General features: G+C 39.8%; 1 protein-coding gene across 1 annotated transcript; it reads right to left on the minus strand.

Annotated features, from left to right (window-relative positions):
• Positions 1-12,039: 12,039 nt before the first annotated feature.
• On the minus strand, positions 12,040-13,352 carry LOC135200729 (proline-rich protein 36-like). The gene is made up of 3 exons (XM_064229335.1): positions 13,331-13,352; positions 12,556-13,037; positions 12,040-12,390 (listed from the first exon to the last, which is right to left on the minus strand). The coding sequence occupies exons 1-3, from the start codon at positions 13,350-13,352 to the stop codon at positions 12,040-12,042; spliced, it is 855 nt and encodes a 284-aa protein (XP_064085405.1).
• Between the last annotated feature and the right edge of the window lie 9,426 nt (positions 13,353-22,778).

Consider the following 22,778-nt stretch of genomic DNA (forward strand, 5'->3'; position numbering starts at 1 on the left):
TTTATGCTACCTCGGTTATTTTGTGGATAGGTGCCGATTATTCATTTTCTATTTATCATGTCTCATGTATCTAGATTGTGTATGTTACTGTCTGTACTTTTTTTATTCAATGTATATGGCCTGAGCTGAAATAAAGCATATTATTATTATTATTATTATTATTATTATTATTATTATTATTATTATTATTATTATTCAAAAGATGAACTGTATTCATGTGGAACAAGCCCACCAAAGGGCCCATTGACTACAAACTCTAACTTCCACAGAATATAGAGTTCATTAGGAAGAAGTAAGAAGAGGTAAGGGGAAAGAGTGAAAGGAGAAATCTCACTTATTAAAAATGAACAAATAAAATGATAAATTAATGGATAGGTAAAAATGAAAAATAAAGTAAAAACATTGGGCAGAATTAGTCTTTGATAGTGACGCTTAGTTTCTGAAAGCATTTGTTTGTAATAGTCCATTTGTGGGTGACCTTGGAGTTTGATAGGATTCAGAAAGTTTAAGTTGGTAAAAGTAGAGTTTGATATTATACTTATACAGGCAGTCCCCTGCTTATAACGGGTTCGGCTTACGACGTTCCGAGGTTACAACTCTTTTCAGTTATATTGATCAGAAATTATTTCCAGGTTTATGACGCATGTTCCGGGTTATGGCGCCAATCTAATGGAAGAAATATGACTCCAAAAATGCAAAATAATCAATATTTGAAGGTTTTTCAATGAAATATGCAATAAAAATTCAGTTTACATAGTTTTTAATACACCCAAAGCATCAGGTTTTCTTAGGATTTTTGATAATTTTCCGGCTTACAACGATTTTCGGCTTATGACGCTTCTCAAGAACGGAACCCCCGTCATAAACCGGGGACTGTCTGTATTTGGAATCAGGTTTTAGTCTCAGTGTGTGTGCTGTCCTTGATAGTAATCTATGTGTAAGGGGAAAAATATTCCTTTAATTATTAGTGATTTATTTAGGAATTGATTCATCATCCTCCTCTAATATCTTTACACTACAGTGGGGCCTCACTTAGTTGCGGATCAGCAATCACGGATTCAGTTAATCACGGGTTTTTCCTTGGACCACTTCTCAGTCTTTATCGCTGGCTGGTATGAATTGCAGCATCGCAGGCTTGTCCGTGGTAGGCTAAGCCTTGTCCGGTTCCGATAACCAGCAAATGCATGAAGAGATTCACATTATGTATGATATTAACTGACAATAAAGGTATTAAAACCATTCTCACCTTATATATCATTGGCATATCTTCATAATATATGGCCTATTCATGGAATAATTCCACATCATTGACATCAACTTGTAGTTGAGTGGCCAGCAGAAATGTAAACATTGAGTTACATAATTACATTGCTTCACATGGACCTTTGTCATTCTTAACCTTTTAGAAATGTTAATAGTAGTAGTGTAATTACAGTAGTAATAACATTTAGGAAAACATAAATTTTCAATTCGAACTTCATTATTGTTTTGGTATAACGTAATCAACTTCTCTGAACACTGCAGTCATACAAACGATAATTGTTATAAATTATCTTATTGTTGTTTGCGATTGGCGATGAAGCGTAAACGTAATAAAACCATTTTTATCTTATATATTATTGTCATATATTCATAATAAAAAGCATATCGTATATATTATTGGCATATCTTCATAATAAAAAGCCTCTTCAAGGAATAATTCCTTGGGGAATGCATTTTTCAAAAGACAAAAATCTGATGAAGGGGAAATTGAAGATATGAAAATTTATAAAAGATTTGTGACATTATAGACATATAACTTAAACACACACACAAACAAAGGAGGCATAGTGGTCTTGGGTGGGTTAATTATTAAAGTAGGCAGTTTAAAGCAATTTTTGAGGGGGGGTACCAGCATAACACGGGTATTTACTTATCACGGGGGTTCTGGGCCCTATCCTCCGCGATTATTGAGTCCCTACTTTACTGTTGTAAGAGTGATTGGAACTGTGAAATGTTTTTGTTGTGGACACGAGTGTGTGGCAGTGTAGCCAGTCCCTTGTTTTGTTTTTTTCTTGCGGTTTGAGTATGGGAACGCTGCCCTGAATCTTTCGTCTGCATTTTGGTAACACTAAAAGAACCATGTAAGGATCACAATGCTTTCATGTGAGGAGGACGTCAACCGGTCCATCCTTCATTTTGGCTATTTTACCAAATTGTTAATACAAATGATTATCTATCCCTTGCAAGGGATCTAGTCCAGGAATCTAGCCCAGGGATCTAGTCCAGAAGTTCTGAAGACTAGGTAAATTAACCAAGTCCAGGAGACTAGGCCTGGGAGAAATTTGGCATGATGTAATGAGTAATAAAGAACAAGCTGAGTACCAGGAATTTTCTTCAATACCCCTAAAATGGAAATCAGTACTTCAATTGCCTCCCAGTGGGAAGACATCACCTGGCCTCATCATTAATAAGACCTATACACACAAGGAATATCATGTAATAGCAGGTAGGACAGGCCTACCCTATTTCCCAGGCAGCGTAAACGTTAGTCTTCATACCCACCGTGTCAACTACGACACAGTACCATTCTTCGACCCCTGTCTCCAGGCAAGAAAACTGACAACAGTGTATATGTATAGTAGTACCTAGTATAATATTATTCTCATATCTTAGTGTCATGGTGTGGGAAAAATCCTCCCGTGACATTTGGTGGCAGCTGTGTTGGATCTGTAGTCCAATGCTATGGATCCATACCCACTGTGCCTATATATTATGTAGGTCGCTTATAATGTTTTGTCGAATTGTATGCATTTTTTTATACAATATTGTTGATTTTTATCTGATTAAGGTCATGACTTGTTTACATGCATATTCATTATTTCTATAGTGACGGATTGTATGGTATTGCCTCTTAATGTACTTTACATTTTATTATTTGATTATATATAAGTGTTTGAAATATTGTAACAATGGCGACTGATACTGATGAATCATATATTGATTTAATTCAATTAGAACAAGAAACACAACAAACATTACAGACAGTTAAGAGCTTCACTCAATCCTACCAGGATGTTTGGTCTCAAGTGGGAGATTTAACAAATCAAATCAAAGACTTTGACCAGAAGTTGGTTGATATACAGGGTGCAATACAACACTTAACACTCAAACACCACATACGTCTCACATTCCAAGTAATCCATTCTCATGTGACAACCTCAGTACCATAACAGGAGCCCCACAATACATACCCCCAATACTGCCTCGTACAAATACTAAGTACCCACCACAAAACACAACTACTGTCACAAGTAAAGTGCCCTTAATACCCATAAATGTCTCATCAACACCACCTAACCCTGCAGTGGTAGTACAATCTCCTACACAAGCATCCACACGTATACCTAATCCATCATCAGGTAACTCTTGTCAAAACCCTCATACCAGTCAGTCAAACCCATTCATTTTGCAGCAAGGTCAACAGATTGTAATAACCAATCCTTTCTTTGGACCACAGCCTACTTATCCCTTTAATAATACCAATCCATTCTTTTATTCAATAAACACTCCAGTAGCAATTCCTCAGAGTGTACCAGTGTTAAAGCCAAAAGATGTAGCCCTTCTCAAACTTTCTGAACTCAAGGGAATTCTTGCTAACAACAGACTTAATACTTTTTTTAAGACAAGTAGAGTCATGCACTAGCTCAAATGACAGGAGAATAGAAGTGGCAATGGCCCGGGCTGAACCGAATATAGCTACGTTCTTAACAGCAGCATTAGTAAAACAGGGTAATAATCTACCTTGGGATGAGATTAAGAAACTTATGAAGAAGCAGTTTATTGGCTCAGCCACTCTGTTACAGGCATGGCAAGAGATTACTGCCACGACTTACTATTTTGATGAACCTCCTAGTTCCTTTATTAATAAATTAGTGTAAAATCTAAGCTTTAACTTTGAAATTCCCCAATGATCCAATTCCAACATCAGATAAATTCCTTAAGACAAAGGTTTATAAGGGATTGAATTCACAGGCCCAAGCCAAACTAGTAACAGGTGTTCAACAGGGGGAAATACAAAGAAGTGAGCTAGATAATTTAAGAAAGAAGCTTGAAGAGTTAAATAAAAAGCTGGAGAAAGTAAACATGAAGAAACAAAAGAGTAATAGTAAATATTTTGCCTTTTGCAGAGTGACTGACCATAATCTGTCTGATTGTCCTCTTGATCCTCCCAAGGTAGTTTGTTTTGATTGTTTCCAACAAGAATAGTAGGTAAGGAAAAGGGGTTTTTTTTTTCGTGTAGATGTCCAGGAAACAAGTAGGTATACGATGACTACGGGAGTCCGGCACGAGCTCCTTGTATCAGTCTGGTGGTTAATGATAACATGATTGAAGCCTTAGTTGATACAGGTAGCTGTGCCAGTATAGTTAAGAAATCCTTTGTGGAAAGCTTAGGTTTGAAGCCTGCCAAGATGAGAAATTTACCAAGGTTAACGGGAGTCACCCAGGCAGTTGTACCAGTACTAGGATCTGTTAATTTAAATGTTCATAGTGGCACTAGAGTTGTTACTCACTTATTTTTTATTGTGCCAGACAACTTGTTAGATACAGAAATTCTATTGGGCGCAGATTTGCTTGGGGTTGCTCGTCTAACATGGGATCGTATAAAGGGTATAGTAATTTGGGATAATATTACATATCATGTGCGGCTTCTTAAACTGAGACCTTCCACTAGGAGAATTAGGAATCTCAAAACTATTCAGCCATTAAGCCTTGGAGTAGATGAGATAAGATTAAAGAAAAAAATTATCCTACCTCCCTCTTCTGCAGGTATTTATGCTGTGTCTGTAAATGAATTAAAAGATACAATACTCGAATATACCTCAGAATTAAAAGCCTATGGTGCTACAAGGCTTTGTGCCTTAAAGTCACTGATAATCAGGAAGTACATATACCTCTCATAAATAGTACAAAGGGTGTAGTGAAGTTGAAAATAGGAACACTGATAGGTACTTACAATAAGATTGATGAAAGGGACATCATTTCAGTAGCTCCCACATGTCGAAAGATTGAAATTAGGAATGAGTGATCCTCCCGAAAGCATGCGTGTTGTACCAGAACAAGGATGCACTAGAGAGAAAAAGCTGGAAAATTTGATTGCACAGCAAGATTGGTCAAATTTAGATGATGAACAGCAGGCCCAATTAAAGAATCTAATCATGGAAAATCCCCAAGTTTTCATAGTGGAGAGTAATGAAATAGGAAAATTCAAGGGAGTTCAGGGACATATTAATGTTAGTGATTCCGAACCACTTAGGTCACCCATGTATAGATACCCTGAGAAAGCCAAGCGGCTTATTGCAATTATGTTGGAGGATATGGAAGTTAAAGATATAATTGAGCCATCCACAGCTGCATGGTTAAGTCCTATAGTCTTGGTAAGGAAACCAGACAATTCTCAAAGGATGTGCTTGGACTATCGAAAGGTCAATACCCACCTTCAAACTGACATCCATCCTTTGCCTAGGTTAGAATAGTTAGTTGAGTCAGCATCAGGGAATCAATTTTATGCTTCATTGGACATGAAAGACGCTTATTATCAAGTAGAATTAGATGAAGATAGTAGAGATCTGACAACTTTTAGTGATAGAGTCTCCTTATATAGGTTTAAGAGTTTACCATTTGGTTTGAGTTGCAGCCCAGCTATATTTTCAAGGGTAATAGGTAATATCTTGGCTCCATTACTAAAAAAGGGATACATAAAGGATTATTTAGATGATATTGTAGTATGGGCACCCAGCTTGGAAGAATTAATTGAGAGATTAGAAGAGCTGTTCAAATTATTTAGTGAAAAGGGTGTGAAATTAAACATCAAAAGTGTCAGTTTGCGCAAAAAGAGATAAAATTTTTTGGCTATATAATATCCAAAGAAGGATGCAAGCCTTGTCCTGACAACATAAGTGCCATCAGAGATATGAAAACTCCTACTGATGTCAAAGAAACTAGAAGATTTTTAGGAATGTGCAGATTTTATTGCAAGCACATACAAAATTTTGCTAAAATTGCTGTCCCCTTAACCAATCTTTTAAGAATGAAAGAGCCATTTGCATGGACACCAGAGTGTCAGTCTAGTTTTGAGCAGTTGAAACCGCTCCTTATGACAGCTCCTGTGCTCATAAAAGCAGACATGACAAGACCTTTTCAGTTATTCACAGATGCTAGTCTGAATCATGTAGGTGCATTGCTGATGCAGGAGAGTGATGGCCTTTTGAAACCCGTTGGATACTTTTCAAAGAAATTGAAGCCTGTAGAACAGAGATATTCTACTACTGATAGGGAAGCCTTGGCTATTGTGTTAGCATGTAGCAGTTTCATCTTTATTTTTCTTTGGGGTACCATGTTTACAATCCACACAGACCATCAACCTCTTGTGTCAGTATTCAAAAGAAAGACAGTCACCTAGGATGAATAGATGGATTATTGAAATGCAAGATTATCGCTTCAAAGTTGTGTATAGGCCAGGAAAGCACAATGAGGTAGCTGATCAGTTAAGTAGGCCAGTGAGGGCAATCTTTCATAATAATCAAGACAATTATCTTGGGTTGAGTAAGGAAGAATACAAGGCTAAGCAGGTAGGTGAAACAAGATGGGGTGAATTGATTGCATACTTAGAAGGAGGAAAATTGCCTAGGAAGAAGTTTCCCAGAGCATTCATCCATCAGTTTATGCTGTATGAAGGCTTGTTATATCTGAGTTCTGACAAGCATGACAATAGTATTCAGTCAAGACTTGTGGTACCGCAGGAGCTTAGGAAAGCTGCTTTGAAGTTTGGTCATGAGTCTGTTGTTAGTCATTTAGGAAGGAAAACTACTGATGCTCTGGAGACTTATTTGTATTGGCCTTAACTTAGATCTGATGTGGTTAAGTTTGTTAAAGAATGTATTACATGTCAGGTTCATAAAGACAGTCCATCCTTACAGCAGAAATTCCAAGAACTCCCACCTGTACATAAACCTTTGGAACGTATCAGTATTGATTTGATAGATATGATGTCTGGTGCAAATGGGTACCGTTACGTTCTTACAATGATTGATCATTATTCACGCTTTGTGAAGTTTTACCCATTGAGGAATAAGACTACAGAAGTGGTCAGTAAGAATTTTCAGAAATATTTAAATGATTTTGGAATTCCATGGTGTGTAATTCTTGACAATGGTGCTGAATTCACATCACAACAGTTTAGAGATCTTTGCCAAAAGCACAACATAAACATTGGTTTCATTACACCATACCATCCTGAAGGTAACAGCATATCAGAAAGAATGCATAGGACTATGAAGACCCTGTTGAATGTCAGTGGCCAACCTGTTTAGGCGAGACCCAACGGGTCCTTAATTGTGCTGTCCACGCAACAACAGGTGAACAGCCACATTATGTCTTCTTTAGCAGGAGACCTGCTAGACAAATAATAACTACATTGCCATCACTTGATGATGAAGTTAGTGATTCTGATATCGCCAAAGTTCATGAGATAATCCAAAAGACCCACTTAGAGAGGTCAAAAACATTTTTAAGTATAGCTAACCGAAAGCGAGTGAATACGAGTGTTGGAAAGAATTCACTAGTCTGGGTCAGAAATGAGACTCAAATACCTGGTACTAGTCGAAAGCTAAATGTTAAGTGGCTCGGACCCTATAGTGTATGAAGTTGTGCGAGATGGATCCACTTATGTGTTGAAAAATTTGTTTGATGATACAATCGTAGAACGAGCTGCTAATAAACTAAAGCCATTCCACGGTGATGAAGAATGATTAGTTACCATGAAAGAGCACTCTGAAAATGTGCCTGATATAGTAACTGAAGGAGTTTGTACAAGAGGTGCTAGGAATATTGTGCCTCCCTCACGTCTCGTTGAAGAGATATAGACTCTGTGTGATGTAACTTACTTGTCATTAATTTTTAAATTTATTCAAGTTTTTAGATTTTTAATGTTAAGTATAGAAGTGTTGTATTCTTTCTTTATTAGCTTTTTGTCTCCTCACCGGTGGTTATCTTGGTGTTTATTATTGGCTAACGACTGTTTTATATTTTCAAGTTGTGTTGGTTACGTGGCTGTGCTCCTTCGTTATCCGAGGGATGGAGGTTTACGCTTGGAGGAGGAGTTTGCCTCAGTGTGTTTCTGAGCCTCCAGCCTTGAAGGGCACGACTATTGCTGTTGGAACTATGTTTATTCCTCGCCACATTGCAGAGCTACATTTTGAAGCTGTATAGCTTATTGGATACCCTTACTCTGCAGCAAGGACCTTTTATTCTGCATTTTGTGTACTGCCCTTGGTTCAGTAAAAGCCAAGGGGACCTCTCTGTCCCAAGGTAATAATAGTTATACCTATATTTATTTATCGAGATCACGACCTGTGATCCTCTGCTGACGTCATTAGTGGAGCTTGTGAAAGCCTTCCAACACCATAGTTTCAGATCAATTTTCCCTGCCACCCAGATTAAACCTCCAGACGTGGAGTTTATTGTCCTCTAAGAGGAGACCTATAAAGTCGTTTAAGGAACTTGTTAGGGATATTTAGATTGTATTTGTTAGGATATTCTTACTTTTCGCTTGCCTTCTCCTTTCTGGACCCTCTCCCCTTTTAGTATGTATGTGTTGATGACCTGTACGTCTTTAATCGTGTAATTGTTTTCTTTTGCAGGAAGTTTAAGAGAGAGTGTTTCTCATTAATTACTGTATTGTTGAGGTTCAGGTGTTATTTCTGTCCGAAACTTGTGTATTAAAATTAAGTATTTTTTTGCGGTATTTTCTTTGTCCCCTTGAATTGACTTTGCACTCTTATTGAAGTTGGATACTATTCCACCTTTTGTGGACATAGTATGGTATTTTGGTGAATACTATTTGATAGAAGTTTAGTGTTCTGTGTGGTGGTCAAGCCAGCCATCACAGTGATGATGTACAGTACTGTAATTTTGTATGTCTGTGTATTCTCTTTTTACTTGGTTAGAGATTGATAAAAATATGATTTTTTCTTTTCGCAGCGGCCAGTAATGTGAAAAAACTTATTTTGAGGTAATGAACAAAGGTATAATGTAAAATATTTTGCACAAGAATTCACATAGTGCCCTGGTTGGGAATGCAATTGTGGTCTTATGGGTCTTGTCTTATATGAAATTGTCAGAGTTTTGCTCTTGTAGTACTGGTTTGGTACATCTTAGAGGATAGAGTACACCACTTTCCAAACCCCTTTGAGATTCAAGTTTAGAGTCGTTTCTAGCCAATAGCGCTGGTGAGTTTGATAATCATTAGGACGCCTCAATAGGAGTAAATTTTGTCTTCACATGTGGAGAACTCTTTTGTTGCAGAGTGATGTGACATCCTTTGTAAGTGGAGTCAATCTAACCCCAGTATTAGGCTAGACAAAGCTATTAGGAAAGCTGTATTGAACGCACACCTATAGGGTAGTGTCCCCATTTAGTACTCAAGTATATCCTTGTTTTATGTTGTTGCAAGAGCCCTTTAGTCTCTAGTTGAGATCGTTGCTTGTTTCTACTGTACAAGACCTGTTTTTCCTCAGTCGCAGACCCATCTAAGGAGCTGTTTGGTTCCATTAGGAAAAGTTATCCTTGATATTAGAGTGGACATGAATCAATTCTTCCCCGAGGGAAAAGCTTTGTAATGGGAAAAATATTCCTTTAATTATTAGTGATTTATTTAGGAATTGATTCATCATCCTCCTCTAATATCTTTACACACTGCTGTTGTAAGTGATTGGAACTGTGAAATGTTTTTGTTGTGGACACGAGTGAGTGGCAGTGTAGCCAGTCCCTTGTTTTGTTTTTTTCTTGCGGTTTGAGTATGGGAACGCTGCCCTGAATCTTTCGTCTGCCTTTTGGTAACACTAAAAGAACCATGTAAGGATCACGAATGCTTTCATGTGAGGAGGACGTCAACCGGTCCATCCTCCATTTTGGCTATTTTACCAAATTGTTAATACAAATGATTATCTATCCCTTGCAAGGGATCTAGTCCAGGAATCTAGCCCAGGGATCTAGTCCAGAAGTTCTGAAGACTAGGTAAATTAACCAAGTCCAGGAGACTAGGCCTGGGAGAAATTTGGCATGATGTAATGAGTAATAAAGAAACAAGCTGAGTACCAGGAATTTTCTTCAATACCCCTAAAATGGAAATCAGCACTTCAATTGCCTCCCAGTGGGAAGACATCACCTGGCCTCATCAGTAATAAGACCTATACATACAAGGAATATCATGTAATAGCAGGTAGGACAGGCCTACCCTATTTCCCAGGCAGCGTAAACGTTAGTCTTCATACCCACCGTGTCAACTACGACACAGTACCATTCTCCGACCCCTGTCTCCAGGCAAGAAAACTGACAACAGTGTATATGTATAGTAGTACCTAGTATATTATTATTCTCGTATCTTAATGTCATGGTGTGGGAAAAATCCTCCCGTGACATTTGGTGGCAGCTGTGTTGGATCTGTAGTCCAATGCTATGGATCCATACCCACTGTGCCTATATATTATGTAGGTCGCTTATAATGTTTTGTCGAATTGTATGCAATTTTTTATACAATATTGTTGATTTTTATCTGATTAAGGTCATGACTTGTTTACATGCATATTCATTATTTCTATAGTGACGGATTGTATGGTATTGCCTCTTAATGTACTTTACATTTTATTATTTGATTATATATAAGTGTTTTGAAATATTGTAACAATGGCGACTGATACTGATTAATCATATATTGATCTAATTCAATTAGAACAAGAAACACAACAAACATTACAGACAGTTAAGAGCTTCACTCAATCCTACCAGGACGTTTGGTCTCAAGTGGGAGATTTAACAAATCAAATCAAGGACTTTGACCAGAAGTTGGTTGACATACAGGGTACAATACAACACTTAACACTCAAACACCCATCATGTCTACACCACATACGTCTCGCATTCCAAGTAATCCATTCTCATGTGACAACCTCAGTACCATAACAGGAACCCCACAATACATACCCCCAATACCGCCTCGTACAAATACTAAGTACCCACCACAAAACACAACTACTGTCACAAGTAAAGTGCCCTTAATACCCATAAATGTCTCATCAACACCACCTAACCCTGCAGTGGAGGAAGTAGCTGAGACGACCTGCCAGACCGAAGCGAACCCTCCTGTCCGGAGACGAGCGAGTCCACCTGGCCTAGGACTGAGTCAGCCAGTTCCGATCGCGGCAGACCCACCGTCGCCCTGGGTTCCTTTTTAGGCCCCCAGAACGACTCAAGCCGGGACGTGGGCTCAGAAGGTGGGAGCGGCGATCCTTTCCCGAGGTCGTTGTGCTGACGAATCAGCGCAATGACCTCAGCAAAATTCCTCTGGATCTCAGTAGTGACCGCATCTTGAGGAGTAGGACCGTCAAGCCCCTCCAGCAAGAACGACTCCCGAGACCCTCCTCCTTCAGAAGGAGGAACAGCGACAGACCCCTCTCGGTCTCCTCCTGCCACTTGCGCATGCGACCTGGTCAATCCGAGGACCGTGCCTGGCACGTAGGGCGTCATGGCGGGATCGTGAGGGACGCGCCTTGTTGCCTCGCCCTTCCCAGTGTAACCCGAGGAAGTTGAAGGAACTGGAGAGGAAGACCTGATGCTCCCCCCTCGCTCACCGGTAGAACCGGTGTGCTTGGGGGGCTGCAGGCGATCGCCAACCCGTGGTGGCGATTGAGCTGCAGTCCTGGTCGCGCCGCTCCCCTGGGGCGAGCGGCTGGACTGTGCGTCAGAGGAGCTGCTGCTGGTCCCCCTATCCGTCCGGTCCCGGTGGGAGCGGCGGTCAGGGGACCTGCAGAGACCACTGTCGCGGTGGGACCGGTGCCTGTTCTCACGGCGCGTCGAACCGCTGGAACCAGCCGAGGCTGGTTCCTGTGATCGAGGGGACCTCTTACCAGCCTCAGCCCGTGGCCGGTCTGGGACCGTCACGGCAACCATGGTAACCAGCTGGTCGCTACAAGAGCGATCGCTGGCCTGGAGAGAGTCACCTTAGCGGCTCTCACCAGCCTTCCGCTCCGTGCCTTGATCCTGGCGCCGAGCGAACTCGGACGCCTGAGCCTTAGCTGCACGGTCGCCCTCGTGAGACCGTACACTCTGTACCTCTCGCAAACGATAGGCCGAGCTGGAACCTGGTGTAGCGGCAGCGCCCCTAGCTCCAGGCGAGGAAGTACCGGTGTTAGCCAGTACCCCTCTGGTCCTCGTCTTCTTCCTTGCGGAAGGAGCAGGAGGACCAGCGGAAGAAACCCCCGTCCCACCGAAGTGACACAGGCCCTTAAAAGTTCCCGAGGGAGCCTTCTTAGGGGGGAAGGAGGCAGCCTTCTTCTTCCTCGGCTTGGAAGCCTTGGAAGTCGAAGGGGAAGAGGCGGCAGCATGTGACGAAGAAGATGACGACAACACCTTCCCCTTCTTCTTCTTCTTAGTCAGCTCCCTCAGGACAGATGTCAGGTCCTCCATCCAGGATGGAACCGGGGCTGTTGTTGCCAAAGCAACAGGGCCTGGCTGCACCTGTCCGGAAGGACCAGCGACTGGGGCAGCAACACCACGGGCTGGGACGACATCTGCAGGTGCAGAAACAGCAGGAGCGGCAGGTACGGCAGGCAGGTCAGGTACAGCAGGAGATGAGGCAGCAGCCAGCGACATCCTGGGTACCAGCGGCAGGTCCTGGGGTGAGCTCTTCGGGCATCGGAAGTCAGGAGCTGTCAGCACGAAGAACCCGGGAGGGGGAGGCACACCTCTCCTCGGCAAGGCAGCAATCGGGCCCTGCACAGTGGCCGTCGGAGTCACTGACATCACGTGCGGGGTGTAGACCAGGTGAGGAGGGGCGGCGTACCCTGGAGTTGAGACAGTGGTGGTAGTGGTGGTCACAGCTCCATGGGTGACCGGCACAGCACCCACCAGATGCTGGAGCAGCCCCTGGACGCTCTGCATGCCCTGGAGCCCCAGCGACACCCGCACCTGGCCGAAGTCATCGCCAGCAGCAGGAGTACCTGAGGAAGCAACAGTAGGGTGATTAGGAGGGGTTCCCCCTCGTGGGGGGGGGCGAGCCCCACCCTGAGCGAACGGAAGACCCGAATACAACTGCACGTCGGGGCACCTCGCGCCCTCCTCTACGCTCGACGGATCGGGCGAAGAGAAGGACCGAGAAACCCCTCCCCGAAGGGGAAGGCGCCATACGCGGGAGCTGAGCCTGGGGGCAGGAAAGAAGAGGAAGTGTCCGTAACCAAGGGAGTTGCTGGAGATCTTTCCGACGACTCCTTGGCAGGTCTACGCTTCCTCCTACCCTCGTACAGCACCCACTGCATCTCCGACCAATTCACACAAAATTACATGGCTCGGTCCGAGGGCATTCACGCCCCCGCACAAAGGACATAAGGATCTATCTCGGGAAAGAGCGAAAGACCCCACACTTGCGGCCCTTCACACCAGGGCAAACTCTGCGGCTGATGGGGGGCATGGGGACAGCTCCATTGCACGGGAATCCATAATCAATGTAATAAAAAGTAATAAAGAATGTCACGTACTTATAATACACTTTCACTACACTGACAAACCAAGTTGAGAAACAACACACAACCAAAGCATACGACGATGAAGCGGGCAGAGAGCGATGACGAACACGTCCTCCACCAACGCGGCCGAAAGCAAAAGTGATTCTTCACCTCCCAGTCGCGCGGCGCACGCACTGTCGGTCAAAAGCAGTTTTTTTTTTTTTTTTTTTTTTAACTACCGAACTCCCTTGTTCGAAGCTTACGACTGTTCCAGCTGCCGCTAGTTACCTTCCTATTGTATAAGGACCGATGGTTTGTAATACGTATCAGAACAAAGTTAGTTTGCATATGTCTGTTAACATACACACACACATACACCGATTCAACCAATTAATAACTGCTGTATATATTTTGCAATTTTATAGGTGTTTCTTGAATAGCTAAGAAGTAATAATGTCATGAAAAAAATGTGAAATTATCTCGGAAAATACGGCATAAAGCATTCCAAAACTTAAATGCATTTTTTGAAAAGAACGTTTTCTTTCCAAAATATATGCTTTTTAGCCTAAATATTAATTTTCTAAATATCTTGTATTTAATTTTTTGTCATTAATCTGCGAAACAAGGAGAATACAACCATGTATAACATTAGGTGATAAGTTAAAAAATGAGCAAGAAAATATTGGTTCCATTACGGATGTTGCTAATGCATATTATTGCCGTCGTCCTTTGATAGCAACCCCCTAGCACCTCTTGGGTTAACCAATGCCTACATTGCATTGCACCGAATGAGGTGCACTGATGGCATTAGCCCCCCTATGGGAACTATTAAAGATTAAACAAAAATCTGTGCAATGCTCTCTAAATTTACCCAGGTCTCCATAGCATCATTAGGGGTGCCTAATATAACATTGAGAAATCCCATTCCCCACCCATGACTCACTCTCTCTCTCTCTCTCTCTCTCTCTCTCTCTCTCTCTCTCTCTCTCTCTCCATTCCAAAGCAAGTGAAAACAGAGATAAGCAAGAAATGAAAAAGTGGGAAGGATATGGAAAATAAAACTTCTACAGTAAAAAAATAAATAGTCAGAAATAAATGAAGAATTAAACAAAGATTGGGATAACATTTTCGTAAGTGATGACAATAAGGGTAAATACGGAGATATTATAAAAAATATAGAGAAAATAGTGGATAAATATATACCGAAGAAGAAAAGTAAACATCAGTCATGCATACCAAGAGACAGAAGGATCTTGTTCCAGAAAATCAAAAAGTGGAAAAAAGGTCTTGCAAAAGAAAAAAAATGCATGGAAAGTTATAGAACTAAAAAGTAAGATAGAAAATGCAGAACAAAAGATTATACAATCAAATAAAATTAAAAACGGGACTTGGAAGAAAAAACCCTATTAAATATCAAGCTAAACCCCAAACTATTATACTCATACGCGAAGAAGATGAATAAAAGAAGAATAGAAATAGGCCCTCTAAGAATTGAAGGGAGATTAACGAATGAAAAAAAGGGAATTTGCAACATATTGGGCAGAACGATATAAGAGAGAATTCACTCCTAGAATAGATAATGAAGATAATGATATAGAAGTAAGGGATGAAAATAGTGAATATTTAGCTGACATAGATATTAATGAAGCTGCAGCAGGGCCTGATGGAGTTCCTGCTATTTTGTTAAAGAAAGTAGTTCATTCTATTGCAAAGCCACTTGCAATATTATTAAGACAAAGTGTAGATACAGGCAATATTTATGATGAGCACAAATTAGCATATATTACCCCTACTTTCAAAGTGGATCAAGACTAGAGGCAAGTAATTATAGGCCTGTGAGTCTAACATCACATATTATGAAAGTGTATGAAGGGGTAATGAAGAAAAATATTATGAAACATTTAATAAAAAATAATTTTTTTAATATAGGACAACACAAACCCAACTGTTAGTCTACCGTGAGAACATATTCAAAAATATGAAAAGCGGAAATGAAACAGATGTGGTTTATCTAGACTTTGCAAAAGCTTTTGACAAGGTAGACCATAATATATTAGCGAAGAAAATTAGAAAACACAGTATCGTGGATAAAGTAGGAAGATGGTTAAAAGAATTTTTACACAACAGAAAACAGATAGTTATTGCAAACGACGAGATTGGATGAAGCCAAGGTAATATCCGGTGTGCCACAAGGTACGGTGTTAGCTGCAATACTGTTTGTTATTCTGATTGAAGACATAGACAGTAATGTTAAGGATTCGGTAGTGAGTAGTTTCGCAGATGACACAAGAATAAGTAGAGAAATTACTTGTGATGAAGATAGGAACGCTCTACAAAGAGACCTTAACAAAGTATATGATTGGGCAGAGGTAAATAGGATGGTATTTAACTCTGATAAATTTGAATCAATAAATTATGGAGACAGAGAAAGAAAGCTATATGCATATAGGGGACCTAATAATGAGACAATCACAAATAAGGAAGCAGTTAGCCCTTAAACGCCGAAGCGGTAAAAATCAAAACGTCCCCACCCCCCCCCGAATGCCGGAGCGGTTTTTGATGTGAGCGGCGGAAGCGGAAAAAAATAACTTTTTTCAAAATCCACAGCGCGCTTAGTTTTGAAGATTAAGAGTTCATTTTTGGCTCCTTTTTTTGTCATTGCCTGAGGTTTAGTATGCAACCATCAGAAAGGATAAAAATTATCCTTATCATATATAAACAATGCAATATATGATAGCGCAAAAACGAAATTTCATATATAATTGTATTCAAATCGCGCTGTGCGCAAAACGGTTAAAGGTAACAAGTTACTTTTTTTTTCGTTGTAATGTAAACTAAATTGCAATCTTTTTGGTATATAACACATTGTAAAACGATAAAAGCAACACAGAGAAAATATTATCACAAAATGATGCATGAATTCGTAATGCACGGACGTAAAAAAATATATTTTTTTAAAATTCACCATAAATCTAAATATTGTTATAGAGACTTCGAATTTGTTTCAAGATGAAGATAAATAATGGAATATTATGATACTGTAAAATATTTAGCTTACAATTGCAGTTTTCGAATATTTCGGACGAGTAAAGTTGACCAAATTGTCGAAATTTTTTAATAATTTTTTTTTATATGCAATTATTTCGGAAATTAGAAAGTTACAACCTTCAAATATTTTTCTTTTAGTCTACATGAAATTGTGCACATTTTCATATATAAAACTCTATGAAATGCCTAATATGAAACGGAGTAAATTTTCCGAGAATGCGATGTACGCAATTCGGAGATTTATGGCGGAGAATCCGCGCGCGGAGGGAAGGAAAGTTTATTTCATAAATTCACCATAAATCGAAATATTGTGCTAGAGACTTCCAATTTGTTGCAAAATGAAGGTAAATGATTGAATATTACTAAATATAAGAGTTTTTAGCTTACAATTGCGTTTTTCGACCATTTCGGTAGAGACAAAGTTGACCGAACGAAGTTTTTTTTTCTATTTATCGTGATTTATATGCAAAATATTTCGAAAATGAGAAAAGCTAACAACCTTCAATTATTTTTCGTTGTATTTTACATGAAATTTGCGCACATTTTCATATATAAAACTTTATGTAACGGCTAATTTAAAATGGTGCAAACATTACCACATCGCACGTATGATTTTTTCGGAAGAGTTACCGCTGCGGACGTAAGGAAAATGTTATTTTTTTTTCATAAATTCACCATAAATCGAATATTGTGCTAGAGACTTCCAATTTGTTTACAAAATGAAGGTAAATGATTGAATATTACTAAAATATAAGAGTTTTTAGCTTACAATTGCGTTTTTGACCATTTTGGTAGAGTCAAAATTGACCGAAGGTTGAAAATTTGTCACTTATCATTTTTTATATGAAAATATTTCAAAACTGATAAAAGCTACAACCATGGGTTGTTTTTAGTTGTATTGTGCATGAAATTGCGCACATTTCCATATATAAAACTTTATGTAACGGCTAATTTTAAAATGGTGCAAACATTACCACAATCGCAGTATGATTTTTTTTCGGAAGAGTTACCGCGCGGACGTAAGGAAAATTTTTTTCATAAATTCACCATAAATCGAAATATTGTGCTAGAGACTTCCAATTAAGGTAAATAGTTGAATATTACTACAATATAAGCGTTTTAGCTTACAATTGCGTTTTTCGACCATTTCGGTAGAGTCAAAGTTGACCGAAAGGTTGAAATTTTGGCACATCGTTATTTATATGGAAATATTTCAAAAACTGATAAAAGCTACAATCATGAGTATTTTTTATGTTGTATTCTAAATGAAATTGCGCACATTTTCATATATAATACTTCATGTAACGGATAATTTAAAACGGTGCAAAAATTATGTCAAAGTGACAAAATAGTTTTTGAGATATGTCACTGATACTTTTTAGTGCGATAAGAAAGAAATTCGCGCTTGCGCGCCTGCGTAACGATTGTAAACAAAACAACGCCTTGATCCGTGAACTCCCAGCATCCCCCAAGGCGCGTGATTCAAAACTTTTCGGCTGGTAGGCCTATAAGTATTTTTCCGCGAATTTAAAAAAAAAACTTTTTTGAGTCGACGTATGGTACGTCCATTCGGCATACGGGGAACATTTTGACTCGACGTTTAATGCGTCCATTCGGCGTTTAAGGGTTAAAGACCTTGGTGTGATGATGAATAGGAACATGTTATGCAATGATCAAATAGCAATTCTGTTGGCAAAATGTAAAGCAAAAATGGGAATGTTGTTACGGCACTTCAAAACAAGAAAAGCTGAACACATGATTATGCTTTATAAAACATATGTTCGTAGTCCACTTGAATATTGCAATCAAAAGGATATTGCACAAATAGAGAGTGTCACAAAGGTCCTTTATAGCTAGAATAGAAGAAGTTAAGGACCTTGACTACTGGGAAAGACTACAATCCTTAAAATTATATAGTCTAGAAAGGAGAAGAGAACGCTACATGATAATTCAGGCATGGAAACAGATAGAAGGAATAGCAGAAAACATCATGGAACTAAAAATATCAGAAAGAGCAAGCAGAGGTAGATTAATAGTGCCCAAAACTATACCAGGAAAAATAAGGAAATCACACAGGACATTAATCCACTATGCACCAGCATCGATAATGGAGCGTCTATTCAATGCATTGCCAGCTCATCTGAGGAATATATCAGGAGTGAGCGTAGATGTGTTTAAGAATAAGCTCGACAAATATCTAAACTGCATCCCAGACCATCCAAGATTGGAAGATGCAAAATATACCAGAAGATGTACTAGCAACTCTCTGGTAGACATTAGAGGTGCCTCACACTGAGGGACCTGGGGCAACCTGAACAAGATGTAAAGTCTGTAAGGTATGTAAGGTAAGGTCTCTCTCTCTCCAAGACGACTTGGCCATTCGTATTTTCCTTGATTGGAAAGCTATAGTGGACTTAAAAATATTGATGCACTTATTTAAACGCTCAAGTACAAGTCGTAATATTGTCCTTAGTTCCCCCTGTAATACATAGTCATTTGTTTTCTATGATTTCGGTACACTCTTAGAAAAAAGGAAATGATGGCTAACTCTTCTATTTTTTTAAATCTCTCTCAGTTGATGGCAGTTTACGACTGGGAATATGATCACTCATACATACTGTTTTTGTCGTCATTATGGGTAGATTACAGTTCAAGTTGACCGGACCGTGTAACACCATTTTGCCCGGTCCGTAATCCCTTCCGCCAAGGTAAGTAGTTTCTCGCAGATGACCCGCAGCCTACCAAACCCGACCCCAAGCCGACCAAAACCCGAACCCAACCCACAGGACCGAACCCGAACATGCATCAACATGAAAGCCGATTCTCTTCGCTATTTTTTAATCTTGCCCAACTAATCTTTAGGACCTCCAATTTAATTTACAGTATTCTATATTTTCACCCATGCCCAACTGAAATGTAAGAGCTCCATTTTCCTTCGTTATTCCTATTTTTTTTCCCATGCTTGCCCAACTAATTTGCAGGAGTTCCATTTTTTTTTTTCATTATTCGATATTTTGACTCTTGCCCACGATAGTTTTACCCTTACCCTGCCAACATAATCTGTAGGAGATACATTTTTTCCCCATTATTCGATATTTCTTTCCTTGCCCAACTCATCTGTATGACCTACATTTTTTTACATTCTTCGATACATATTTTCCAGGTACTAGTTATCCGCTAGGATAACTAGTACCTGGAACGGACCTTGCCCGACCTTCCTCGACCCTTCAGTCTGTTCCTGCTTCTCAGCCAGTTCAGTGCTTCATCATAACTACCATGTCTTCTTCTGCCGAGAATTTGTCGTGTTCCGCGCACGTGGCGTTTCGCTGCCGCCGTTTCCCGTCACGCTGGAAGACATATACATTTTGTGTCAAGAGAACGATCCCTAGTTAGTTATTTGTTGAAAACAAATTCCCCTTGTTCAGTCATCTCGGAAAACAACCGTCCGCCAGAAAGAAAAAAAAATCCTCTACCCAGAGATGAACGATCGGATTTCTCTTATTAAGTTCTATATTTCTGGACGACTAGCAACATCTCCAAGGTAAGGTTATCAATGTAATGCACGTTATTTTAATTATTTTGCCAAATAAGCAGCCATTGTTATTTCCGCTTTGCTGAAGTCAGGCACGCTCAACACATCCGAACATTCACGTTCGCTAGAAGTCCAGTGTTCGAACGCAGTCCATTGTGTTCGAGCAAACAACGTGGCCTTGACTTTAACCAATGTATTCTCGAAATATTCATTTGTTTAGTTATCAGTAAGGATATACGGGTGCCAGCCATATTTATGGACAAGTTATATTGGTTAGATATTTATAATTGTTAACTACTACACAGGGGGGTCCAGGGGGGCGAAGCCCCCCGGCCAGGTAAGGACATGCAGACTTAGTTTGGTTAGGTCGGTTCCTTTGGTTAGGTAGCAATCACTGTTAATATACTATACTGGGGGGTCCAGGGGGGCGAAGCCCCCCGGCCAGGTAAGGACGTGGAGACTAACTATGGTTAGGTTGGTTCCTTTGGTTAGGTACCAATCACTTAATATACTATACTGGGGGTCCAGGGGAGGCGAAGCCCCCGGCCAGGTAAGGGCACGCGGCCTAAGTAAGTTTGGTTAGGTTGGTTCGTTGGTTACGATCACCGGAGCTCCTACAGTTTAGTTGGAACAGGAGCTCTTACAGTTTAGTTGGAACAGGAGCTCCTACAGTTTTAGTTGGAAACGGGAGCTCATACAGTTTAGTTGGCCACTGTTTTTTTTTTTGCTAGGGTTTCGTGGTTTTTAGTGTTCATTGCCGTCGTTTGGTTAGCCTAACACAACGGGGGACGGGACCTCCTACATTTTTGTTGTTACGTGAGCTCCTACAGTTTAGTTGGCAACGGTTTCGTCTGCTAGGGTTTTGTTGTTTTCGTGTTCATTGTCGTCATCTGGGTTTCCCCCCACCCAAAAACCCCGGTTTCCCAATGGCTCCCCCCTTACCGTTTTCATTTACTCGCATGTACTCCCCCACCCAAAAACCCCGGTTCCCAAAAGGGTCCCCCATTATCGTTTTTTATAGGTTTCGGGGTTTTTAAACCGGGCGCCAAAACAAAGCGTCCGCCATCTTGTTTGTATTGCTCCGCCGATTCCATAGCAGACGAAACCCGTGGTCAACTGAACTGTAAGCGCTCCGTCATTATTTAGGGTCTGCTTTGGTTTATATGACCCATACGACAATTCTTCACTCCTACCTGTAGGTAGAGGGAAAGATGGTGCTTTAGTATTGGAGGTACCTAATATTCCATTTCTCGTCGCCGAGGTTCCGGGATGAAGGCGATAATAAGCAATATCTCCTGGCTTGTGTTATTGGCTTAAACTACATTGAAGAAGGCGGGTAGTTGAATATATGAAATACAATAAGCGATATAATAATAGAATCATAACAAACATATGAGCATCGAAGCTCTATGCACCAATAAGGAATCATATCCTGCATACATGAGGTAGAATTTATAAGATCGAAGCCTCTGTCGGACTCGATACTAACACAATAATAATTGGTTATACTTATAACATTTACGCATTATGCACACAGTGCAATAGCTCTGAACTGAACGTGTCTGCGGAGCTAAGATTTCCCGCGCTCGTTACATAACGTCTTGCATACATAACACATACATACATGGCAGCCATATGTATAAACAGAGGGGGTAATTTGTCAGAAAAAGGAGAAAATCAAATTAGAGCTAATCCTGAATTATCGGATATCACACGGTCACAAACTTAAACATAGATTTAACCCTAACAGAAACTACAACGTGTCCATATAGTCCAAACATGTAAAAACTGAATATATTAAATTTGTTGCTTATATTTATGTACAACTTCTTTCATTGTGAAGCAAAACTTAAATTTAGAACATTTCCATTATTTGACTAGATGATACCAGATTCAGTGATATTCCTTTTAACTTTGTCATGTTTATAAAATCCACATTGTTTTTTACATTCCTGTTAGAAAATATGTTACCTGCGATCATATATATTAAGAGTGGTTATAAGAGGTCCTCCTCCAGTGGGAACAATAATACTGGGGGATCATCTGTTTTATTACAGGCTCTCTCTCTCTCTCTCTCTCTCTCTCTCTCTCTCTCTCTCTCTCTCTCTCTTGATGACTCTCAAATACACCCAATACCGACACAAGCAAACAAACACAAACACAAAAATAAGGTGTTAAAATACTCCCGTCCTTTTACCAAAAACAACTACATATATACAAAGAGAGAGAGAGAGAGAGAGAGAGAGAGAAGGGTGCGTATACATATAGTAATGGGCGGGGTGGGGCGAGATAAAAAAAGGGTCAGAGAGATTAACATCCAAATATTCTTCTGGATTTTGTCTGTTAAAAAAAATAGATACAATAAAACCTTCTGGAGGAAAATAATCACAGCCTTCAATTAAGATACAGAAAAACATATATCTATACATGAATATATAGGTATCTATAATATATATATATATATTTATATAATATATATATATATATATGTGTGTGTGTGTGTGTGTGTGTGTGTGTGTATACACACACACACACACACAACATATATATATATATATATATATATATATATATATATATATCTTATATATATTATATATATATATATATATATATTTAGATATAGTTTTTCGTATCTTAATTGAAGGCTGTGATTATTT

Source organism: Macrobrachium nipponense, chromosome 27, assembly GCF_015104395.2.
Source record: "Macrobrachium nipponense isolate FS-2020 chromosome 27, ASM1510439v2, whole genome shotgun sequence".
Taxonomy (NCBI): domain Eukaryota; kingdom Metazoa; phylum Arthropoda; class Malacostraca; order Decapoda; family Palaemonidae; genus Macrobrachium; species Macrobrachium nipponense.

Excerpts from the sequence above, each read along its gene's own strand:
- LOC135200729 (XM_064229335.1), bottom strand. The coding sequence starts at position 13,352 with ATGCAGTGGGTGCTGTACGAGG. Across the intron at positions 13,038-13,330 it reads GCAGTGGGTGCTGTACGAGG|GTACTCCTGCTGCTGGCGAT; the intron begins GTAGGAGGAAGC and ends TTGCTTCCTCAG. Across the intron at positions 12,391-12,555 it reads TCGCTGGTCCTTCCGGACAG|GCTTCCAAGCCGAGGAAGAA; the intron begins GTGCAGCCAGGC and ends TCGACTTCCAAG.